At 39.8% G+C, this 17,675-nt stretch overlaps 2 protein-coding genes across 8 annotated transcripts in view; both read left to right on the forward strand.

Annotated features, from left to right (window-relative positions):
• The first annotated feature begins 1,344 nt into the window (after nt 1-1,344).
• eif4ebp2 (eukaryotic translation initiation factor 4E binding protein 2) lies at nt 1,345-6,236 on the forward strand. The gene is made up of 3 exons (XM_026190008.2): nt 1,345-1,683; nt 3,848-4,027; nt 4,128-6,236. The coding sequence occupies exons 1-3, from the start codon at nt 1,551-1,553 to the stop codon at nt 4,157-4,159; spliced, it is 345 nt and encodes a 114-aa protein (XP_026045793.1). The 5' UTR covers nt 1,345-1,550; the 3' UTR covers nt 4,160-6,236.
• Nucleotides 6,237-6,826: 590 nt separating this feature from the next.
• The window catches only part of rps24 (ribosomal protein S24), a 64,814-nt gene continuing 53,965 nt past the window's right edge, over nt 6,827-17,675 (forward strand). For 3 of the 7 annotated variants that reach the window (XM_080287766.1, XM_080287767.1, XM_080287768.1), the window contains exons 1-5: nt 7,355-7,441; nt 7,588-7,692; nt 8,334-8,399; nt 8,492-8,701; nt 10,356-10,469. In XM_080287766.1, the coding sequence (XP_080143892.1) occupies nt 7,370-7,441; nt 7,588-7,692; nt 8,334-8,399; nt 8,492-8,701; nt 10,356-10,469 (567 nt within the window). In that variant the 5' untranslated portion in view covers nt 7,355-7,369. Of the gene's footprint in view, nt 6,874-7,354; nt 7,442-7,587; nt 7,693-8,333; nt 8,400-8,491; nt 8,702-10,355; nt 10,470-11,320; nt 11,342-11,903; nt 11,990-17,675 lie in introns of those variants that run through there. The other 4 variants (XM_080287771.1, XM_026190005.2, XM_080287770.1 and 1 more) reach the window with 4 other exon arrangements.

Raw genomic sequence — 17,675 nt, forward strand, 5'->3', positions numbered from 1 at the left:
TAGTTTACAGACATCCGGTCTCTGTTGACAAAAATTATAACACAATATAACACAAAATTACACACTCTCAAACATGGAAACTCTTTGCATCACACACACATAGAGAATCACCTTTTCTTTTGAAAAAGAATCATACAAGAATGTGCATAGTTAAGCTAAAGGATTGGGCATGGAGCTCTAAACTGCATGAATAACTACAAACTACTCTTAGCTCCTTCCACTATTTCTTGTCAGTTGTCAATCATGCTTCAGCTTCCTGCACTTGTTGCTGTCCAGTTCATCTTCTGCCCTTTCTTTTTTGGATCCAAGTGCCTTGCCATTATACTTGTTTTGATCTGTAGATAATGCTTTCAGCTAACTGCCAACATAAGTGCTCAGAGGTGACCGTACAATCATATTCATTTGATCAGCTCACCACTGACGCTACACCTTCTGCACTGCTTTGAGCTCCAGGAGGTTAACACAGCAGACCCATTATGACCAGATACAGCTGCCAGCTGCCCTCCATCCAACAAGTGATGCACCCAGAAACACTGCTTTTACTAGCTTTTATTCTCTATTTCTATTCTCGCAGAAACTTTAAGGTATATCTGTGTTTTGTAAAGGTTGATTTAAAATCCCTCTTCCGACTACACTTCAATTCTGAGGCAAGCGGAGTAGATGATCCCAAAGTGATCATCTATGAGAAAGCTTCCAATGGCTCGTTTTGGAGATCATCTCCCTCGCACCCCCCTCTATCACACCAACCCTCTGCATGTCCTCCTTCCCTACATCCATGAATCTTTTCTGAGGACAAGATTCATTGATGTCCTCTTTTCCTCTTGCCTGCCAGCTCCATCATAAACATCCTATTGTCCAATATATTTTTTTTTCTCAGTGCTAACATCTCCAAACCATACATCATAGCACGTCTCACTACCATCTTGTAAACCTTCCCTTTCACGTTTGCTGCCATCCTTCTCATAGTTGTCTCTTCAGAAACCTTAAAAATAGAAATTAACGTGGATGTGTACATATTTTATAGCAACACCAAACTCAGTTTTAAGAATTATTATAATTATTTAATAAATTTTAATTATAACCGCCTCCTATTCTGCTATTAAACCCTTTTTTCATAAAATAAAAGATAATGTTTTCACTTTTAGCAAGGAAAGGGGAAACTATACATGCATGTACAGCCATGTCCCCCCATTTGTTTTTGTTTTTTTATGTTGCATGACAGAAACACCTACAAGTCCATCCATTTCTTGCCAGCATGCATGATTTCCGAAGAACATACAGGTTTCCCTGTTAACGTATAAAAAAAGGTTTTAACCGATAGTGACGCCTCGCACGGCTGACCTCACATCCGGACGCAGCTTGTCGTGCTTCCTGCCTTGCTGAGGGAGGGGACGGTGCTGACGGCTGGGAGGACGAAAGGAGAGACAAGAAAGCTTTAGGGAAGACATACGAGAGTGGGGAACGGCCCGGGTTTCCACCGTCCGTCGGGAAACAAACACCCCAGTTTTCTGTAGCTGCTGGATTTGTCACCAAATCAGCGCTAAACAAAAATGTCGACCAGTCGTCAGCTTAGCGAGAGCAGGGCCATCCCGACCAAGACGGTGTTGATCAACGACACAACGCAGCTACCTCATGACTATTGTACCACCCCCGGAGGCACTTTATTCTCTACCACTCCTGGAGGTGAGAGGGCAGCTCGCCTGCTTTGTCGTCGATTTGTAGGGAAAGAGGGGAATTTGGAGTGAGGTGGTGCTTGTGGTCTCAGCTAAGCTTCAACTGTGCCTGGCAGTGTTGGCCTAGGCTGCCTTGTCATCCAGATGAAAACAAAAACAAAGCTTAGCCCCGCCCCCGTGCGCTCTAGCTGCTGCCTGATTGGCTCGTTGGCAACGCAGAGATTCCATTAGTGCATCGTTACCTGAAACTGTGTATAAAGGTGTACTTGTTACATTTGCCAGCGGTGGTGAGCAGAAATCTGATGATCGTTAGATTACAGGTAAAGGCGTGTCTCTGTGGAAGCTCGTTTTCACCACTGGGATTTTTTTTTCATGCATAAGTCGAAGTTTTGACTTATTAAGTTACTAACTTCAAAATGAGTTATTAAGTCGATATTTTGACTTATGGATCGCAAGAAATTTAGTTTTTCAGTGGCAGAAACAAGCTTCCATATGTTTTAGCTTCAGTTCATAATACTTGATTTCTACAAGGACTCAAGCAGGGTTGCCAAACATAAGGCCCAGGGGCCAGAATTGGCCCGGCAAAGACTCCAATCCAGCCCACTGGATGGCGATGGAAAATGTGAAAGAGGGCATAAATTTTGGACTTTTAAATGTATTTTAATAAGTTTTATACAGGTTTTTTTCTGCACATAAAGATCTCCACTTTGTCAGTGTATACGTACAATTGATTAAGTAACACATAAACAATGAATTAAATGTTTTGACAATAGGTCTGCAGTAAAACAAGTCCTGTAAATGAACAGAAACTTGGTTTTGTAATTATAGCACAGTATGGGCCTACCAGAACCTTCTGTAAATTTCCACGTTTATTTGTTACAATGTAAGCCCAAAGAGTTGTGCTGACAGATTTATTTCGTTTACTACAGCAACATTTCTTTACCATGCAGAGAAACAGAGAAGTATTGTTGAGAATGAGCATTTGTTTATTTTTCTCATATTTAATGCAGATTAAATGTGTAGTTGAACTGTTTTCAGTTGCTGAAAGGGCAGTTTCACAGGTCCATTTCAGATCAAAATGGGCTGTAATGAGGCCCACAATGTAAAATGAGTTTGACATGCCCGCACTAAAGGATCCTTTCCAATAAGGACAATTTTACACAATTTTCCTGCCTGACTGGCATCACTGATATGCTTTATTCTGCATAGTAATAGTACTTACATAGAGACTTTCTGTTAAAGCATTCATTTCTAGAAGTGGGTGGTTTGATCCTAATATCAATATTATCAATATTGGATACTTTGTTTCTGTATTCTATGTTCAGTATGTAGCTGCTGAATTGTGTTAATTATTTTTGGGGAAACGAACAAAAATACCTCAAAGATGCACTACAAAAATATATCTGGACCTTTTTGTGTAGACTGTAACATTTATTGCATTTATGGACTTTAGCACAGATACAGGCAAAGAGAGGAACATTTACATTATAGGTCTCCAAAAAAAAACAGTGCGCAGGATTACACAGCACTGTTTTTCTTTCATTATCAGCAAACGGTTTGTACAGGAAATGTCTGTATTAAGCATTACAACCACAAAAGGACAGTCAGTTTACAGTGAAATGAAACTGCTCAACTACACTCTAAATGCACATTTAGTTTTAGGCTAGAATAATGAATAGATGGGGTTTCTTAGGAGCAGGAAGAAAACGCCTGAGAGGAAGAAGTGAAACTAAAATTTGAAGAAGCTCAGCTGATTTGATCAGTCACACAGGTGCTGCTGATGAAATCAACTTGACCTGTGCTGCCGTTATTGTGAACAAGCTGATGTTAATGTTATTAGTTTCACCTGTGTTTGCCTGCTATGGAGAAGAGGAAAAAGGTCAAACTGCATCTTGAGTCAGCCACGAATGCAAATACTGTGATGTCACCATGGCCATCAAGACTGCAGATTTTAGTACGTTTATTCAGAAATTATTAGACAATAGTGTGTACAGGGAAACTCAGAACCTAATGGGGAAATATGTGCAGGAAGTTGGCTTCACTAATGTTATTGCATATAGTTGAATCTGGTCCCTGTGGATGAAGACCAGGCTTTTGCCTTTAAACAAATTAAGCTGCACCCATATTCACCATCTCTTTGAAAGGTAGCAGAAACTTGATGTTTCCCGTTTCAGGAACCCGGATCATCTACGACCGCAAGTTCCTCCTGGATCGGCGCAATTCTCCCATTGCCCAGACTCCACCGGCTCACCTGCCTGTCATCCCTGGCGTGACCAGTCTAAATGTTCTGACTGAGAACCGGAAGAATGAAGCCAACAACCACGTCACCAACCACGATGGGAAGCCTACAACTGGTAAAAGATCCACTGTTCCACATATTGATTAATTAATCTGCCTCTTCTAGACACATCTCAATACCTACTTGTCCTGTTCCCCTTTCTTTGTGCTTTAAAGGTGATGATGCTCAGTTTGAAATGGACATCTAACCGACTGGAACCACACCAGCAAAAGGAAATAACCTGGCAACACGTGTGCCAGTGGCTTGGCTTGTAGAAACCAATGTCGTGAGCCCTCATGGCAGCCATCTTCTTTAGCTCTTTGTCTCACTGCTGGATGTAATGTGTGTAAACCATGGGGATTCAGTCTATCATACAGGTACAGTTTGGCCATTGCTGGAAACTCGGTTTATTTGAATAGATTTCCATGGTTACCAGTTGCAGTACAAATTAACTTCACAACACGGGAGCTTCTCCCAGAATGCCCAAACAAATTAGTCCAATTTCTCGGGAGTCCCCCAGCAGAGACGTAAAACAGGAAATAATCCACGTTAATTGGGAGAGGAAGTGGTTATTTTTTAAATTTTTTCTTTTTTCTTTGCCTCGGAATCAATCGAAACATATGAAATTCCACACAGTCTTTGGTTTTGAAGACCCTTGTTAGCATGATATTTCAGTGATTTTTTTTTTTTTTTTTTTTTAAATTGTTTTGAAACTACTTGAAAAGCCCCACAGTCTATTATTATTATTATTATTATTATTATTATTATTATTATCAGTTGGACTCTTTAGTTTCCAGTGATGGTTTGTAAAGGGATGCTGTGTTTTCAATTAGGTGAAGATTTCATGCTATTCCAAGACTTCACTCTTCATTATCAACACAAGGGTGCACAAGTTTCCAATTTCCAAGATATGTTTTGTTTTTTTGTTTGTTTGGCTTTTATGTTTTGTTTTGTTTTTTTGTTTTGTTTGTTTGTTGTTGTTTTTTTTTTTTTTTTTTTTTTTAAATGAATTTTAGCCTGCGATTGAGCGGTTTTTAATCAAAAAATGATTGTACTTCCCACTTATGTAAGGTTTCAACCTGGCAACTGACAAACAAGCTTTTGATTTTAGTTACATTTCAGTGTAACAATATAAAGCCACTCATTTCATCACGACCGTGGCCTCGCTGTGATTTTTATTTTCATGTTTCTCATCTGCCAAAAAAATTATTATTATTTTTTTTTTTTTTTACTACACTTTGATCTTGTGTTGGCAGGTGCTCTGCATTCATAATTTGATAAAATCGAAGGATACTTGGCACCATGTGCTGGGAGCTTTCCAAACCAGATAAAAACATTTAGAAGAACATGGAAACGGTTAATATCCTGCTGATGTTTTTGGTGCGATACAAGATTTTGGAAAACTTGAAATAGTCCAGATGTTTTATATGCATTTTATTTTTTAATACGGTTTCTTAGTACTGAGTGAATTTGTTTGGATATGGGCACTGTCAAGCCTGTTGAATTGCAGCCAGAACAAACTGTTTGCATCAGGCTTGATGGATGCTGTAATCAACAAATCTGTCCCCCAGTGTCCTTAACCCATTTTAGATTACCTTGTTCATCTCATGAGTCACGCCTGCCCATGCCTTACTTTACATGAAATGCAGTAACTAGATACCTGGTCATCAATTTGTACTTTCCAACAGATGTTTATTTTTTCACTGCAACATTGAACAGGTAACATTGTACTTGGCAATTGAGCAAAAGGAATACTTTTTATTTTCTTTGCCATTTTTCTATCCTCAAACAGCTGTGAAGTTTTGAAGTGCAATGGTAAATATGGGATATTGAAGTTGGCAATGTGAGAGTACCGCACACTCATGTTCAAATAATATTTTTTCTTTTTAACACCACAAATCATATTCATACCTGCTAACTGTACTCTGTCCAAGTAGCAGCTCTGAATTCGGTAAATGACTCAACATGAAGTTTGTTTCTCAGTAAGACTGGAACCTCTGATGTCTGTCAGATTATTTTATTTTTTTTCTTCTTTTTGCCGTTATTAATTCTGGCCATGTTTCGTGATAAGTCTTTACGGCATTATAATTTACACGGCAGATTTCTTTCCAGTGACTTCAGTTTCACAAAGAGGGCTTAATATTATGCTTTGAGAGACAAATTTGAAACCAACTTTACTGTAATCTTTTGTTCTGATTTTTAAATGACGTTTATTTTAAATGAGACTCCAATGCCAGTGGACACTGTTGCTGCAAGATCAATAAAATTCTGTAACAAAGGAAAAACAAGATTTTTTGGGGGCTTTATTTTTCTTCTTTGTGTGTGGTTTTGGCAACTTGGAGAGGCAGAATCACACTCGTGCAAACAGGTGTGCTGAAGTTGATCTTTCTTATCTGATCACCCTTGTAAACATTTTCCTATGTCTTTTATTCATTGAGTGTTGTTTAGCCAACCACCTATTACCATCTAACACAATAGTGCATGTAACGTACTTTCTTAAAAAAAAAGAAATGGTGTTTGGTGTGTTGTTGGTGTTTACGTTCATAAGTAAATTGATTGCTCTATTTCAAAAGTGCATAATAAACAAGAGGGAGGATACTGAATTACCACCAACAACACTGCACCACTCACTTTACATGTTTGGAAAACTGCTTAATACTTAATCCTATCTCTGTTACTGCTCTTTCATAATCTCTTCAATAACTACATATGTATGTACATATAGAAACAAATCTGACCTATACTTGGTTTAAAAAGAAAAAAATATTTTTAAACTGTGTTTGGAAATTGAGCTCTACACTTAGTCTATTCCCTAATTTTACTCCAAAAACTATATAGTCATCTCCCTATTTTTTTTTTTTTTTTTTTTTTTTAGGGGGATGGGCATTGTTAAAGTGGATGGATCTTGAAGCTCCAAAAGAGGTGTGTGTTTGGAGTTACCCTGACAAAAACCTGCACTTACAGTGTCCTTTTTTCCAGCGCAGTTTGGAAATGAAATGTTTTCATCAAAAAGCAATTTGGTCCTACCTAAAAGGTTCAGCCCAGTATGTTACAGTATTAAAAAAAATATGTTGTTAGCTGTGTTGTGTTTTCTGTCCATCTCTTAAAATTAATGACTATAAAATGAGAATTGATGTCTAGTGAACTGAAGAACTGCCAGAAGTGTTGTTCATTATGTCATTTTTCTCTGGAAGTTTGTTTCCTTCACTGAAAACAAGTTTTGTTGGACTGACTTACTCAAACCAATGCGAAAATTACTAAAAACTCCGAGAATCTAAAATGTAAATTAAGTCAAAATTTTTGAGCTAATGATCTAAGCGTTTGAGATAAGAACCTGTTTGTTTTTTTAAAAATAACCCGATATTTTGTATAGCAACAAGAATTTTGATTTGTAAATGGAAAAAAAGTATTTTTTCCGATGAAAAACAATTTTTTAAGTGGCAGAAACAAACGTCCACAGTTTTTACCTCAAACGCCAAATGTTTTTATGGTGAGGAAAGTTCTGGATTTTTCTTTAAAAGTATCATATAATAGGCTCTATTTCTTTGTAGCGTAATTAAAATGTTTTCACATTTATTAAATATTGTTAGAAACCGAAATAAAATAAAATTTCGCCGATATCATCTTTTCCATCAGGCAGTACGAGTAACATGCTCGCTAAATTTTGTGCAGGCATTAATCCGGTTGCCTGCTGGTCCTTCCTCCTTTTCTACGTCCCTGAGCGAGGCCGGCGTCAAGATGGTGAGTCTTGTGGTGAAAATTGCGAGTAAAATCTGTCGATCATCGAGGCCATCCGTTCACCAACACACATTTCTCTCAGACCAAGTGATCCTTTAGAGCTGCTTTATAATAAAATGTTGATATTGTTGTAGTGTGAAACGATCTTAGAGAAATTTCAGAGATACCGTCAGGATGCTAGTCTGACTGAGGTCGATCCGCATATTGCACACACCAGAGGCTACACTCGTCTTTCCAGTCGTTGTAAATTGTTTTCTATGCACCACATGGCCACATTAACACGCTTAGATAATACGTTAATTTAGAAAATAAACACAAAGTAGCGCAGCTTACAGTCCTACCTATGGCAGCTAACGTTAGCATAATTACACTAATGGCGGCCCACACGTTAGGCTAGCATGTTTGTTAAAGTACCACAAGAACACTTCAGTAACGGACAGAAATAGGCTTTACAGCAATTAGTTGTTTTATTTCTAAGTTAACACACCGTGTAAACGTTAGGAGAGTCGAGGACTTAACGGTTATGTCAACATAGTGGTATTTAGGTAGGGTGAGACAGGTGAGCCTCTATCTTCACTATTATGAGGCTCTTACAAGTACAGCAGTTTTCTCGTTGCTAATGCATAATTTCTTTTCGTCTTCAGAACGACACTGTAACAGTCAGGACCCGCAAGTTCATGACGAACCGACTGCTTCAGAGGAAGCAAATGGTAAGGGCTCTCATGTTCATAGTTGATCACATCTCGAGCTTAAGCTCTAGTCCTGAAGCAGCACATTTATCGCCTGCCCTTCCTCTCTGTAGGTCGTCGATGTCCTCCATCCCGGCAAGGCCACAGTCCCAAAGACTGAAATCAGGGAGAAGCTCGCCAAGATGTACAAGACCACCCCTGATGTCGTCTTCGTCTTTGGCTTCAGGACTCAGTTTGGTGGCGGCAAGACAACAGGCTTTGCCATGGTGTACGACTCCCTAGATTATGCCAAGAAGAATGAGCCCAAGCACAGACTGGCCAGGGTGAGTTTTGAATAACTTTGCCAAGTCAAGTCAACACAAGTGGCTATACAAAAATCAGAGAGCTGTCTGTTGAAATTGGTATATATGAGCAGGAGATGTATGTTCTCTCAGCCATCTCACAAATTTTGCACGAGTCTGGACCTCCAGTGTAATGTTATGGAATATTATTTTACCCGAGAAGAGCTTTTGATGACATTAGGACGTAGTATTTATTATCTTGAACTAGAGCCAGATTAGTACCAGATTTGATGTTTTTACAGAGTAAAATGTGACAGGGATATTGGCTGATATTCTGCATGTAGATGCATATAAACATGCGGTATGTTGGAGAGATATAGAAAGGGAAAATGATGGGGCTTCTATTGACTTATCAGGATACGCGTTTGTCAAAATAGTTAGCACCTTGCTATGAAGACCCTGCTTGAGTCATGATACCAGAGATTCAGGAAACCAATATCACGAGAAGTGCCTAATTCTCTGTACCCAATATGGCACCGTGGAGGAGGAAAAAGGTTCTCCCATGTATTTAAATCAAGATGTTTGCTGATTTGATTGTAGCAGACCATTTATTGAAACATTTTTAACAGTCTGTTAAAACACACTGAACTATTAGGATGGTTGTTGAGTGGCCTCCTAATCGTTGTACAGGTATAATGTTGGCTACATTGCATTAGACTAACCATCCATATACCATGGACCATAGCTGATTTTACAGTGGCAAGCTGTCTCAAATAAAATAGCAACCAGTATTTCAAGGAAGCATCGCAAAGTACTTCTGTACCCCCAACTAGTTGCACTAGTCCCCCTCTTCCACTTAGTTGTTTTGCTGTGCCCTATGTGTGTGTGATGTTTCCTGTCCTTTTCAGCATGTAAGGATAGTCAAGCTTCAGTACACATGCTGCCTAAAAAAGATCTACAGCAGCAAAACACTGTTGCATTTTCAGAATCAGTTCTGAGGACGTCTCCATCGTATGCCATGCAGTGGAGCAGAGAGTATTAAAAACAGTGGGGTCAGAGCCATTGGGTGGACATACAGTTTAATGATGCCTTGAACTACCACTAATTCATTTTTTGCAGTAGCCTGTATTTAAAAGAAGAAAATGTGTTCCTGTTAGTAATAATGATAGTATCTCTGATAAAGAAGTGCTAACGGTGAATTGGTTCAGCCCTCCTGTAAACTAGATACTGAACACAGTTTTACATTTGATTGATTTTAAGTTTTTGGTGGAACTCTAGCAGAGCAGCCCTTGAACATAGAGGAAATGTCCTTTCTTAGTTTGATAACATTGTTATTAAAAAGGATGTGTCTATTGAGTCTTTTTTTTTTTAAAGTTCTTATGCCTGCACTGAGTTTCCTAAACTTTGCCTGTGACATGTGATTGTCATACAGTAGTATTTAAAGAGACAAAAACTAACACTTGAACTAATAAAAATAAGAACAATGAAACAAGAAAATCCACTCTAGAAACGAAATTAAACTAAATTATTAAAAATAAAAAGTGAGAATGAAATAAAATGAAAAACTAACTACGAAATATAAACCGTTAATAGCTCTGACTCTGACGGGTCTTTTTAAAAGCCTCTCACAGTCTCGAGGTTTCCCATGTTCTTTTACAGTCTGTAAAATAAAATGCGTTTGTCTTTGTGTCCTCAGCACGGTCTCTATGAGAAAAAGAAGACCTCCAGGAAACAGCGCAAGGAACGCAAGAACAGAATGAAGAAAGTACGAGGCGTCAAGAAGGCCAGTGTTGGCGCTGCTGGCAAAAAGGTATCGTGAGCACTCGTTGACCAACCTCATAGTTTTCCACGGGGAAATAGTCTTGACCATTATCCAAGCTACTGTGAAATCTCTGTATTTCTTGATTTTCATTACACACCTGTCCTTTTATTCTACCCTGCTAATCTTTGTTTCTCCACAACTCTTCTGCTATTTTAATTTCCTTTGTCATCTTTCCAATCATATCTCATTGTCTTCGGAAACTGTAGAAGGTAAATGCTTTCCAGAAATAGACTTAAATGCAGTGTGCAGATAATCCAGGAGTTACATTCAGTAGCTCAGTAACTCCTGCTTTTGCACCACCCCTGATCCATCTTTTCACTAAAGCTGTAGTGCTTTTGTCTTTGGATGTACACTCATCCAATATGAAAGGATCTGACCCCACCGGTTAATACATAATACTACCCATCCCTTCTCCTAGTACTAACAAGTACTACTGTAAACTAATAGTGTTGTAGTTTTATAAACCTGTTAACATAGCGAGGAAATCGCCCAAACAATAAATCAAAGTAGTGCTTAAATGATTATGTAATCTCTTGAAACCCTGCATACTTCTGTACCCTCTTTGGCATCAGTCACATAGAATAGATCTCTGAATGTCACAGCCCAGCTGGACAGTGTTTTAGCCCAATTCACTGCATCTGGAATAGCTACAGCACAGCTGGCTAGGAAAATATTGACACTGTCCAGCCATGCCTGTGGTGCTGTCTGTTGGCCTTGGTCAAAACTCTCGGGTCCATTCAGAGCTCTTTTCTATTCCACGTTTCAATTTTCAACATGTTAACATCGTTTTTGTGCCATGTTTTGTTCTTGATTTTGCTTCCCATGGATTTCTTTTGCAGAAATGAAGTGTCAGTCTGCAGGTATAGAAGCAGAACAAGCATGGTGTGCTAATGTGTTGCACATCAGACGCTGATAGACCTGAGCTTTGCCGTGCATGTCATCCCTTATTTTCCCTGCAGTTTTCCTTCAGTGTTTTTCACCCCCCGCAATGGTGTTTTTAAACTCCCAGCTTATGTGTTTTCCCACTACTCCAGCCCATTCTACCACTTTATCTGCTACAGTGGGCTTTTCCCACTCTGTCTTAGATTTGAACAGACTGCTTTGATAGTGCATATCTGTAGTTAATAGAAGCAGAGTGTAGCATGTGGGTTTTAGCTTGTTTTGTGTGGGAGGAAGCTCAACTAAAAGCCTGTCGATGTGTGAATTTTACTCTGGACATTATGTTCTTCAAGTAAAATGTCTTACTCAGACTGCATTCAAGTGTGAATTTAAACTGTCCCAACAAAAAATGCAACTTTTTTTTGTGAACATTTGTCTTTATTTGCACTCTTCTAACTTACTGAAACTCCCTGTGAGGTTTTCTTTTGCTGTAGTTTAAATTAAATTTGCTGTGGTATTGATTTTTTTTTTTCTTCCCCACAGTGATCCCAGACAGCCAGGGAGGGTCTCCGTGCTCAAGATGTTCTTGTATATTGTCATCAAATAAAGTTTGGAAAAAATTGGAAAAATGTGTCTTTGTGTTTATTTGTTTTTGAAAGAATTGAATTGAACATATGTTTTTAAACTCTAGACTTTGAAAGAAGCCAGCAGGTGTTTGAGTGTTTCTGTAAAACACTCGAGGAGTGAAAAGTCAGATAGCTGGCAGCCAGCCTTCTGATCTGAATGACCTGCTGTGTTTTTGTAGGCTGCCGAGTAGAAGCTGTTGGAAAAGCTGATATTTGTAGCTTTGACATCTGTGAATTTCATTACTAAGGACTCTGGGCCAGTTTTCCAGTGTGAGTGCAGTAAATATGATGAACACAAGTTACATATTTACATAGTTAATTGACACACGCAGTGTCCATGGTGACATCCAGTGGCTTTGCTGTAACATTACTGTCAAGCAGCCAACAAGTGATTTTTTTTTTGTTTGTTTTGTTTTATTCTTCAATTATTCACTTGTACAACTCATTAAATAATGCAAAGGTTTTATATTTTAATGTAAATAATCTAAATGCAGGGTCAGTAAATCTGATTCAATAGCCATTTTATTAGGTACATCAAGTCAAGTGGCTTCATTGTCATTTCAACCATGTCCAGTGGTACAGTACACAGTGAAGCGAGACAATGTTCCTCCAAGACCATTGCAAAAATCTATATCTGTACATCTTGATAGTACCAGGTTGGACCTCCTTTATGTCTTGAAATCTGCCCTTACTCTCCATGATGCAGGTTCAACAAGGTGCTGGTAACATTCATTGGAGATATTTCACCACACCCTAAAAGTGTTTTCCTCCTGGAAGTAGTCATCAGAAGATCGGTACACAGCAGCAATAATCAGGTAGACTGTGGTGTTTAAATAACTCATAGTTTGTTCTCAGGGACCTGAAATGTCTGGGCCTATCATCCAAGTGTCACAGCAGAAATAAAGACTCCTCTGCTTTGCTAATATTGTAGAGTCTGTGCAAACTGTAGCTTCAGTTTCCTCCTCTTAGCTGACAGGAGTGGGGACCTGCTGCAGTCTTTGCTGCTGTAGCCAATCTGCTTCCAGCTTCCGTTTGTTGTGTGTTCTGGGACGCTCTTCTGCATACCTTGCTTGTAATAAAAGTTTATTTGGGTTATATTTGCCTTCCTATCAACTCAAACCCGAATGACTTCTTTTGATTGACTGGGCATTTTCATTTTGCTCACTGGAAATTTTCTGTATTTCAGGCTGTCAATTCTCATAAAACATGCAGGTTAACAAGTTATAACTCACTAAAATCACGTCAGGTCGTCTTGATCATGTGTATGTGCACTGAGTCCCTGACATTTGATTGCCTGATTAGATATCTGAAGTAACAAGCGGTTGAGCAGATGTACCTAAGTGGCCAGTGAGCGCACCAGCTTTTGTTTGATTAGAAAGCTTTTGCTGTAATAACACGAGTGGCCACATAGGGGCTCCTTTCATTGAAAATATGAAACTGGTTTGATGTGCTGAAGCTGCTACTAAAAGGGTGGTCACCTGACAAATTAGGTATTTTAACTCTTTTCGATCTAAAACCTTTTTTTATATGAAGGTCAGTGATGACTAAATAATACTAATACACAGGTTAGTCAGTGTTTGGACCTGTTTATAAATAAATACCATTTGGAACAGAATAGATATCCCTCTTTGCAGTGTGACCTTTTCAGATAATTTGCATCAGAATACCCTGAGAGACTGTAAATGAAGTGATTAAAATGCCAAGGAATACTCTGTCCTCAGGGTTACCCTCACTCCATGCTTCTGCGCCAGTGTCTTGCTTTCTTGTGTGGTTAGAATTTCTTCTTGTAGGAGAAATGATTGCAAGAAGCTAAAGAGGAGAGGAAAACTCCTCGTGGCAGATTGAGTGCACACTTTAAAGTAATGAATAATAGCATACAACAAGGAAAATGCAATCTGACAGGCACTAATGCACTGCTAAAAATGACAACCTCTACCCCCAAAATAGCATTATCCAAAGTGCAGCAACTACTTTGTCCAATCTGATGTAACATGTGCAAGTTAGGGACCACGCTCAAGCTCTGTGTTCCACATAATGTATATAATTCTGTTCAACCTTGCAGTTTGACATATTTCCATGCCTTTGCACTGTTAAATGTAGGTCAGACACTTCTCTACCGGAGTCCTCAGTGTACACACCACCGGGAAAAAAGGGATGGGAGGGGGGGGCAGTACCTTGGAGCCACTTCCATTGACACATTTTGTGTCATGGGCTCTTGTTTCCCAGTAGAAAGCCCTATATATACCGGGCAGCCCCGATGGGCTTTTCCTTTAATCTGTGCCAGTCGGCAAAGATTAAACACTGAGTTTATCGAGATCATTTGGACCGCGACACAACAGAAAGGAGTTCCTGTATGAAGACTCCACTAATTAAGTGTGCAGTGAGCTGGTAAAGTTGAGCATATTTTTCCAGCACGGCATGGTTTTCTTTTTCCTTGCCACGAGCTGGAAAATTGCTTTCAGATTGAGATTATCTCATCTTAAGTGTCTTATCTGCCCTGTAGAGGAAGATAGAGTATGCTACATAGGTGTGGAGCGCGAAGAGTTACTGGGGACAGACGAGAAAAAGACTCTGTGGTGGGAGGTTTGACATAAGTGGAGCTTTCAATCCAGGGACTGGTAACAGATGGTGTTGGGAAATTAAGCTCCACTCGCCGCAGCCCTGTTGGTCCGTCCCAGGAGTCTCTCCCTCGCTTTTGTCTCTCTTTCTTCTCGCGGCTCTTGTTCTCAGTGTCTCTAACTCTTTATTTTCTTGCCTCTGTTTCATATCTTCTCTGCCCCTCCTTTGTTTTAGCATTAAAGTATCTAAATGAGTTTCGTTCTGCACTAATCCAGCTTCTCTTCTAATAACGAGAAGGCAGGGTGACATCAGCAGGTTAATGCAATAAATTGTAATTTACAGAATTAAGCTGTGGACGAATAAGGGTTAGTAATGTGATACGAAATAATGGAAAAAAGGGTAGGCTATATTGATGAGAGAAAAATAAGCAGACTGTTAAGAAGGCGGTGGGTGACATTGAGCTGCGGATTGGTGTGTTTATACAGTACCTGCAGTCTCAGCAGCGAGAGTCTGCCAAGGGCCTCCAGGGACCCTCGAACATGCCACATCAAAGCAGATAAAGGACAACATTCACCTCTGCTTTCCTTCAAGACACGAAGGGGATTTGTAATGAGAGTATTCGTCTACCTGCATGTAGAAAAAGAGGTGGGGATTTTTTTTTGTAGTCGTCTTCAGGATGGATATTTATGAGGAACACATGTTTATGCCCTCACCACAGGTGCCGTTTTAATGGCCTGTCCCTCTCCATGCAGTACAGCGTTATGGTATTATACTAATAAGGAGATGGACAGAATTCCCGATGACTCACTATGTGGTTTTGCCAGCATGTCCGTGCAGTAATCAATAGCAACAATAGCCTACATGTCTCATACAAAGGCCTTATTGTTTTCCATGTTATGATACTGTGTGTGTGCCACTGCTTCAATGTGCAATGTTACTCATCTGAACTGGAAACTATACAGCCTTACTTGTATTTGATGCTCTAATAAAATACATTTTGTTACTGCCAAGCTGGTGTGTGTTTGCTTTGCAGCTATTTGCTTCCAAATGGTATGTTTTCAATAGCTCTGTAAATATATTTTGCAAAAGAGCAACTTGCTGCTGTAAAGTGTGGCCGGGCATTCAAGGATGCGCTGCATCTTAATGAGGTATGTCTCCCTTGTTGGCCTCAGCAGGGGAATCATCACAGCTCATTTTGCAGTCCTGCAGTGTCCTATCAGCTTTGGCAGCCTGCACTAAGTTCACTCCATCTGCCAGTTGCTAGGTGCTGATATATAAAATGATCTGTGCCTTGGTAGCCCCTGAGCACCAGGGATGTGATTTGCTTTTGAGGACAAACTGTGTTTCGTGAATCCTAATTATCCTCTTTGCATCGCCAGCCTGACATGGTTTTGTCATTTATCCTTCTCTGGAAATGGTGGAAGAGGTTAAAAAAAAACAAACCTGCAGAGACTGCAGCAAACTGCATCTGCCCAAACAGACAGAGCTCCTCTGATTGTCCCGTATAGTCGCTGAAATGCAACAATGGTATTTTCCATCAATGCTTCCACCCATTCAGAGAGGGGAAAAATCATACCTGCTGTCTAATGCTGGCATTCTAACCAGTGTGCACATGTGAAGAAAAAAAAACAAACACTTTTCGGTTTCAATCATGCGAGGTGTATTGAAACCACTCTGTGGTCCTTTTTTCCAGGTTGTTAACATGCCATCTGAGGCTCAGAGGACATCACACCAGAGTAAAAATGTGCCAGCTGACGTGCGTCCCGGCTACCTTCCAATGTCCTCAGGAATTCTGTTCATTTTGGTTGGCACGGAAGGATAGTCTGCAGAGCACTAAGAAAAGGAAGTCGGGGGCCGGGGCATGGGGGGATAACGCGGATGGTTGCAGGAGCGGGAAAGAAAAAAGGATTCGGCAGAAGGGGAGGTAAAGGAGGATGGAGTAATCGGAAAGGGCAGCAGATGTGGGTGACTGTATGATGGAGCGCTGTGTGTGATAAGTCATGATCTCCACATCGGGATCTGTGTGTGTTTATGTGAGCACAGTTATTGAGAAAATATATGCGCATACGTGTGCCCTCGGGCTTAAGAGAACGTGTGATGCAAAAATAATCCAAGTCTGTGCCTTGCAAACATTGCATCACGGTGTTCCAGTTTGCTAATGAAACTGAAATAAACCAAAACGCTGCCTAATGCTGCCTGTATCAAATACGGCAGTTGTAATATTGCTGGCTTCTCATTCACTCTTTGGACAAAAATTAGACATGACGATTGATGAAACTTCTGCATCTGTCTGCTCTGCTGACAGGTGAAAAAAAAGAAGCCAAAAACAAAGAAAATGTGTTAGGATGATGGAAGTAAAATTTTGTTACTGCTTTGAAGGAGCCAGGACAGCTGTTTCCCTTTCTTCCAGCCAATCAAGCCACAGTCACCTCATTATATCTCAAATACTGAAGCTTAAAGACGATGAATTTGGGTTTTTGAAGGAGTTTGCAGGCAGGAATCAGTCGCTGCGACATTCAGGACCACGTAGAAAATCAGGAAATTCTACCAGACAAATGTTGGGTTGATTGTGTATATTATAACAGTAATAATAGCTGTCCCTATAACAATATGTTGCTCACAATGAAGCACAATACCAGAGTCACCCCAGCGCCCAAACCGAACTCTTTATCTGCCTGTGGCGTGCAGCACTATTTCTTGGTTTCCAGTATTTATGCCACCCTGTCCTAATATGGTGCTTGTTACGTATCCGCAGACCTGTATGTCACATGCTCTCTGCACTGTGAAATTATTCCTTTAAATTTCTTGGTCACTAATGTGAGTTACAGTTACTTGTAAAGGCTTGGAAATTACAATTACGTGAATGGAAGATTCAAAATATGAAAAACAAACCCCCAGATGAGTTCTAAAAACTATCCTTATTCTCGGGGCATTAACTGCATGCAGGCAAATTTATAGATTCAATTTATGAGTGCAAAGCTCCCCAGTGCCTGAGTCTGGTCCAGTTTTCTTCAATCAATGAAACAAATTTGTGTTTTAGATGTTGCATCATGCTGTTTCCAAAGTACCAATATGACTGTGGTACACGGTTTTCCAATAGCTGTCAAAAAACAAATTGTCTCAGTCTCAG

Source organism: Astatotilapia calliptera, chromosome 13 (genome assembly GCF_964374335.1).
Source record: "Astatotilapia calliptera chromosome 13, fAstCal68.1, whole genome shotgun sequence".
Lineage (NCBI taxonomy): Eukaryota > Metazoa > Chordata > Actinopteri > Cichliformes > Cichlidae > Astatotilapia > Astatotilapia calliptera.

Bases quoted from the DNA above. Each gene is read 5' to 3' on its own strand.
- eif4ebp2 (XM_026190008.2), top strand. From the start codon at position 1,551: ATGTCGACCAGTCGTCAGCTTAGCGAGAGCAGGGCCATCCCGACCAAG. The intron at 1,684-3,847 runs GTGAGAGGGCAG...TTCCCGTTTCAG, and splicing joins ATTCTCTACCACTCCTGGAG to GAACCCGGATCATCTACGAC. The intron at 4,028-4,127 runs GTAAAAGATCCA...TGTGCTTTAAAG, and splicing joins CGATGGGAAGCCTACAACTG to GTGATGATGCTCAGTTTGAA.